Source organism: Triticum aestivum, chromosome 6D (assembly GCF_018294505.1).
Source record: "Triticum aestivum cultivar Chinese Spring chromosome 6D, IWGSC CS RefSeq v2.1, whole genome shotgun sequence".
Classification (NCBI taxonomy): domain Eukaryota; kingdom Viridiplantae; phylum Streptophyta; class Magnoliopsida; order Poales; family Poaceae; genus Triticum; species Triticum aestivum.
This window is the reverse complement of record NC_057811.1, coordinates 489,637,115-489,644,029: the sequence shown is the minus strand read 5'-3', so window position 1 is coordinate 489,644,029 and position 6,915 is coordinate 489,637,115. Positions and strand designations below refer to the sequence as shown.

The following is a 6,915-nucleotide window of genomic DNA, read 5'->3' as shown; positions in this document are numbered from 1 at the left end:
AATCATTGCTGCTTGACTAGTTAGCACTTAGTAGAAATGTGTGGAGCAAGTTAGCAGATAAAAAACAATTCTCCTCAATCAATCGTGTGTTCCTCGATCAGATGGTGGCGGACAGAACCAAATCATACGAAGATGCATTTCTAAAGCAGAGAATCAGAGCCCTTTTAGAAAGAGAAGGCGGCAATTTCATTGCAATGGTACGTGTTCCAGCTTTCCTTTTAGGAAAGGTGTCACATTTCTTTCTTGACCAGTTAAGTGCATTCTTTTGTTGCTTGTGGAACTGCCACTTCAAATAAACAAGCGTCTTATAGTGAAAAGAGAGGAGAAGATGAAGATTAGTACTAGTACTAGCAGAGAATGACGCCGAGGGTATAGTAGAACCGTCGGGGCTACCAATATATAAGTCTAGACGACTCACTAAGCCTGGACGGAGCTTAATTAGCTTTGCGTCCGTATCATAGACCAAGTTAGCTTACAAGAGAGCGTGAAACATACACCAGCATGACCACGCCCTCGCAATTCCATTCCCAGCCGCTCCCAGTAATCCTACTTCTCTTTCTCTTCCTTTCAGCGGCGACTCACTTGCTCCTGGAGGCTGCTGCTGCTGAACAAGATCAGCAGCAGCGGATCACACGTGTGGGTTGCGCCGACAAGTGCGGCAACATAAGCATCCCGTACCCATTTGGCATGGAGCCAGGCTGCTTCCGTGAGGGCTTCCAGGTCACCTGCAATGACTCCACGAATCCCCATCGCGCCTACCTTGCCAACAACGGAGTATACCAGCGGATCGTCGAGTATTATGACAGAATTGTCGAGGTAGGCTTTTTCTCTTCTTGAAGATAAAGAAAAATTGAGGTAGATGATAGATAGAGCATGCCAGTGCCTGCCTGTATAGTTTGTTGGCTCTAAGGTTGAAGCTACACACACACGCGATCACCTGGAACACCACACGGAAAATAACTCATTAGATTTTTGTGTCGAGTAACAGCTTACGGCTTTTCTTTCTCTCCTCTCTTATCAATCCTTGGGAGCCAAGCTCACGGTTACATGCATAACTAACCCACCTACCGAGGCTCGGTCCGATCGTGCCATCCCACGATCTGAGTCTGGCAAGTGACCAAAACAACGAGCAAGAAAAGATGGCTCGACCGTGAACTGGCACGTCTCATGCTACTTGCAAACAGACCTCAAAGATAAACATGCATGCATGACTCTACTGAAGCACTATGACCCAACAAACACAACACCATGTGCATGACAAGACTAAACAAACCATGGACTATACCTCCAACAAGATTAGAAGTACTCTAACATGGTGTATGTGGTAATTAATTAATTAATCAGCTTTATGTAATTACTTAATGCTGTATTTAGTATTGGACCCTGAATTAATTAGTGCAGGAAGGGTGGTACCATCAGGATTGGCATAAAGAAGGCAATAACACGCCCTTGGAGCTCATCGATATATCAGTTGCAAAGGCTGAGGCGCGCGCATACGGCGCGGTCTCATCTGTGTGCAACCCAAATGAAAGCGACTACTACTCCAAGTGTCAACAGGTGTGGTTGGGCCCGTTTCTCCTGTCGGTGACGCGCAACGTCCTCATGGGCGTCGGCTGGAGAATCGAGCCTATGGTCACCAGCAACCTGTGGTCACCGTTGAGAGGAGGCGACTCGTCGAATGAATTCACTCTCACCTGCATTTCCGACCAGATGGGCCTGCCGCAATTCCTCAAGTTCGCAGCCAACGGGTCGTGCACGGGGCGGGGCTGTTGCGAGGCCGAATTGCCGGAAGCATTTCCCGTCCCCGAGTTTGGCCTGTGGTTCCGTTCTGGAAGAAACAACACCATGTTTGAGACCACTCCCTGCTCCTACGCTATGGTGGTGGAGAAGTCATGGTACAACTTCACCACGCCGGACCTGTACGGCTATGCTGTGCTGCCCAAGAGATTTCCAAGGGGCATCCCATTTGTCCTCGATTTCTTCATAACGAACGGATCATGTCCGCTGAAAGGCCAGCAGCCACCTCCAGACTACGCCTGCATCAGCGGCAACAGCTACTGTGAGAATGCGACTAGTAGCAAGGGCTATGTCTGCAAGTGTTTGAAGTTTTACGATGGCAATCCTTACATCCCTGATGGATGCCAAGGTGGAGTAGTGTTAACTAAAGTTTTCTTTTAACTCCGACAGACAAACTGTCTTTTAATTTTACCCTTGTACAGACATCGACGAGTGCAAGCTCCGAGAGCTAAATCCTGAGCTCCGTGACTCGTATCCATGCTCTAGTGACGGGATATGCAAAAACAAGTTGGAAGGCTATGACTGTCCATGCAAGCCAGGAATGAAAGGCGACGGCATGAAAGGAACCTGCATGGATAAATTCCCACTAACAGCAAAGGTGATTGTGGGTAAGCACAAATTAAGCTACTGCACACCCAATTAATTAGTTTTATTTACTTAATCTACTACAGCCATGCATCTACGTACTAGTATTACATGATCCCAATCTACCTCAAAAAAATATTATTTTTGTTTTGTTTTCTCTTTTTATTACGTACATAATTCATCATACACAATTAATGTAATATAATCAACACGTGTTTTTCATAATGGGTAGTAATACTAATGTCATGCGTACAACACTAGTCTAAGTTACTACCTTTATAGTGCAAAGTGTCATAGACTAGTCACAGTGGGAGTAACTTCAGCAGTAACATCGAGCCCAACTCAACAAATTTGTTTTTATGGCGATGAATTAATGAAGAGAGAGGTAGTTTGAGTAACTTAGCTAGTTACTGTAACATCACATGTTCCAATGTAATATGAGTATATAACCTAATAAATGAACCTTTGCATGACACCACACTTATGTTACTACCCATTATGAAGGTAGTAACATAGTCTAGGGATGATCCTAAAAAAAACATAGTCTAGGGATATGTGTATGTTACTCTCTGTAGCTAGTCATAGTAGACTTTATTTATTAGCTTGTAGGCTTATTTTCTTTTGGGAAGCACAGTGTGATGGTAACATAATATGTTTGATGTTTCCATACCATTTATTTCCTTATTTAATAGTATCTCATGTCACTAATATGCTTAGTTGACATTACATGAGTATGCATGTTACTATCTATGTTACTCCTATGTGACTAGTGTTAGATATATTCTCTAGTATAACAAACAGATCTGGGTAGGTACTGTCTGGTGGTATAGTAGTGGTGTTTGGGGTTTGAGGTGGACGTGCAGGAGACTATTAAAAATGCTAATGATAGTTGTTTACTGCTTTTGCTTTTATCAGTAGAAAACAAATATTTATGGTTACCAATAGTTGGACCCCATGTTACCAATCGTTACTCCTTTGTAGAGAATATTCCAGTCAAAATATTAAGTGTGTGTTACGTGTAGGCAACCATTGTTCAAGTCGGCCTAGTTTCCCACGCTGGCGACTCTAAAGAAGACACATATGTTCATATGTGGCAGTAATGACGAATTGATATTAATCACCAACTCAAAAATGAATTGATATTAATCAGCATATAGGCTGATTTGCACGCGGGTGTTCTGTATAGATCACTACAGTGAAAAAAGTCAGAATAAATTATTAAAATAATTGCTTTCTTTATGTATTTGTTTTGTAGACATATTAGTTATTGGAAAGTTAGTGATATGAAATCATTTTTTCTTGTGTCCCTCTAGGTGGAATAGGGGGTATTTCTTTAATGGCAATCCTCTCATTCCTTATTCTTCTTCGCAAAGAGAAAAGGAAAACGAGAGAATTTTATAAGAAGAATGGTGGGCATGTACTAGAGAAGGCAAAATTCATAAAACTTTTTGAAAAGGAGAAGCTCAAACCAATTTTGAAGAGTAGCAATTTTATTGGAAAAGGTGGATTTGGAAAAGTTTATATGGGCCTTCTTAATAATGAACAAGTAGCACTGAAGGAGCCAATTAGTGGAACTATCCTAGAGAATGAACAATTTGCAAAGGAAGTCATCATTCAGTCTCAAGTCATTCACAAGAATATCGTTAGGCTCATAGGTTGTTGCCTAGAAGTCGATGCCCCGATTCTCGTCTATGAGTTTCTCCCCAATGGTAGCCTGGACGACATCCTTCATGGTGATGGCAAGGAACCTCTCAACTTAGGCATGCGCTTAAGTATTGCTGCAGAATCAGCAGATGGCTTGGTTTATCTGCACACAAAAACAAATACCAAGATCCTACATGGTGACGTGAAACCAGCAAATATACTTTTGGATGATAAGTTCATGCCAAAGATCTCAGATTTTGGCATATCAAGATTGATTGCGAGAGACAAACAGCACACGGGATCTATCATTGGTGACATGAGCTATATGGATCCGGTGTATCTACAAACAGGCCTACTAACCGAAAAAAGTGATGTCTACAGTTTTGGAGTTGTTATCTTGGAGCTTATTAGTGGGATGAAAGCTACACATTCTGACGGTGGTAGCTTAGTGACCAATTTCCTTGAAGCATACAAAAAGGAGAAGAAAGCAACTCAGTTATTTGACAAGAATATTGCAGTAACCGAGGATTTGGAGGTTCTTGATAGTTTGGCAGGGATCGCTGTTGAATGTCTTAGCCTTGATGTGGATCAAAGACCATCGATGACAAACATAGCAAAGCGCCTTCTCAATTTGACTGAATGCCGTTAGTCGCAACCTGTTTGTGTATTCTAGTTTAAACAACCTGTATGTATATATGTTCCGTCAAATAAGATATGTAACTATGGATGGGCCATCAATAAGCCTGAAGCCACCATCTCCGTTTCTAAAAAAAAAACTATGGATGGGCCAACACTTATGTTTATATTGCCGTTGTGAACAAAATCTTCCACATAGAAGTTCGGGAGGTCTCCCTTGGTTCCAAGAAATTATGTTATTTAACTCATTTAGTAACCTTGTATTTTAAGTCGCAAATGTTTGTATTACTTCATTAAATTCCCGTGTCACTGATACGAGGTTCCACTCTTATTCCTGAATCCTGAAGAACAACCATTTTTATTATAAAGCACATACATCTACATTATGGCTAGTAATAATATTAATATTATACCGAAAAAGCTTTCGCGCCGCTTTATAAGCAACGATCCAGTTACAACAAACCTCATACAACTCCACACCAACACACACATGGCAAGATACAAGAATGTTGAGAACAACTACACCACCCCACACAACTCCAAGCTATCTACAATATGGAAGAGAGAGCCCCGCTTGAAGTTGCCGGAGGCTTCAACCGTGAACAAATCACAGCGTAGAGTCGGAGCTGTGCATGACGAACTGTGAATAAAATTTCCTTTCGCGGCAAAATCCAAAAGTTGTCTATGATGCAAGGGTAAACCAACATAAAAATTGCGAAGGGGGAGTAATGGCGTTCACCATAATGTCAAGAAGGCAATGAGAAAACAATGAAAAGAGAGAGGCAAATAAAAAAGGCAAATGGTTGTGAAGTGGGGGAGAGAAAAATGAGAGGCAAATGGCAAATAAAGTAAATGCAAAGATAAAGGTTGATAGTGTAGGTACTTGGTAATGTTGATGATGTCTCCCCGGAATGGGGCAAGAAATTCTTCCTGCTACTTGTAGACTGCATTGGATTTTTATCCCCGAAGATGAGAGGATGATGCAGCACAGTAGAGTAAGTATTTCCCTCATTTAAGAAACCAAAGTTATCAGTCCAGTAGGAGAACAAAGCAACACCACGTAAACAGCACCTGCACACACAATGCAAACCTTCGCACCCAACGCAAACGAGAGGTTATCAATCTCTCGGCGGTGAAGTAATGAGATTAAAAGGTATATCATAGATTGATAGACTAATAAATAAATAAGAGATAAAATAATGCAGCGGCGCCAGAGATTGGCAAGTTGATGGGAGATGATAGATCTTACAATAAAAGTAGATCCAGAGGCCGCATGATGCACGAGTGGCATCTCTCTCAAGAAAATAGCATGCGGTGGGTAAAGAAATTACTGTTGAGCAATTGATAGAAAAGCAAATAATTATGACGCTATCTAAGGCAATGATCATGATATAGGCATCATATCGACATCAAGTAGACCGACTCCTGCCTGCATGTACTACTATCACTTCACACATCAACCGCTATCTAGCATGCATCTAGTGTATTAAGTTCATAAGAACGAAGTAATGCGTTAAGAACGATGACATGATGTAGTCAAGACAAAAGCATATAGGAATTCATCCCAACTTGTTATCCTTAATGGCAACAATACATGCGTATCAATTCCCCTTCGTCACTAGGACTGAACACCGCAAGATCAAACCCATTACCATGCACCTCTTCCCATTGCAAGAAGATCTAATCTAGTTGGCCAAACCAATCAAAACTTCGGAGCAGAAATACAAGGCTATACTAAATCATGCATAAAAGAGATCAGCAAAGAACTCCAAATAAAACAAGGATAGATCTGATCATAAACTCGTAATTCATCGGATCTTAACAAACACACCGCACAAAGTCTTTACATCGGATGGATCTCCATGAAGATCATGGAGACCATTGTATTGAGATACAGAGAGAGAGAGAGAGAGAGAGAGAGAGAGAGAGCGCTACTACCTACGGACCCTTAGGTCTGTAGAAAACTACTCACGCATCATTGAAGAGGCGGCAAGGATGATGTAGAGCTCCTCCCTGATGAGTTCCCCCTCCGGCGGAGTACCAGAGAAGGCCTCCAGATGAGATATAGCGAGAACAGAGACTTGCGGCGGCGGAAAATGTATTTCGTGGACTCCCTGTAGGGTTTTGGAATATTTAAGAATTTATAGAGACGAAAGTAATTTCGTGATTCAAAGCTGATGCGAGACAAGGGGGAGGCGAGAGCTGGAGCTCCTCCTTCACGCGAGGTCTACAGTCTACCTACACACAGAGACC

The 6,915-nt window shown here is 42.0% G+C and overlaps 1 protein-coding gene across 1 annotated transcript; it reads left to right on the top strand.

The window, feature by feature from the left end:
* Nucleotides 1–443: 443 nt before the first annotated feature.
* Nucleotides 444–4,925, top strand: LOC123146314 (wall-associated receptor kinase 1). Its single transcript, XM_044565939.1, has 4 exons — nucleotides 444–816; nucleotides 1,402–2,146; nucleotides 2,220–2,405; nucleotides 3,696–4,925. The coding sequence occupies exons 1-4, from the start codon at nucleotides 502–504 to the stop codon at nucleotides 4,673–4,675; spliced, it is 2,226 nt and encodes a 741-aa protein (XP_044421874.1). The 5' UTR covers nucleotides 444–501; the 3' UTR covers nucleotides 4,676–4,925.
* The last annotated feature ends 1,990 nt before the right edge of the window (nucleotides 4,926–6,915 follow it).

Coding starts and splice junctions, on each gene's coding strand:
- LOC123146314 (XM_044565939.1), top strand. CDS start 502: ATGACCACGCCCTCGCAATTCCATTCCCAGCCGCTCCCAGTAATCCTA. Junction 817..1,401: donor ATTATGACAGAATTGTCGAG/GTAGGCTTTTTC, acceptor TAATTAGTGCAG/GAAGGGTGGTACCATCAGGA. Junction 2,147..2,219: donor CATCCCTGATGGATGCCAAG/GTGGAGTAGTGT, acceptor ACCCTTGTACAG/ACATCGACGAGTGCAAGCTC.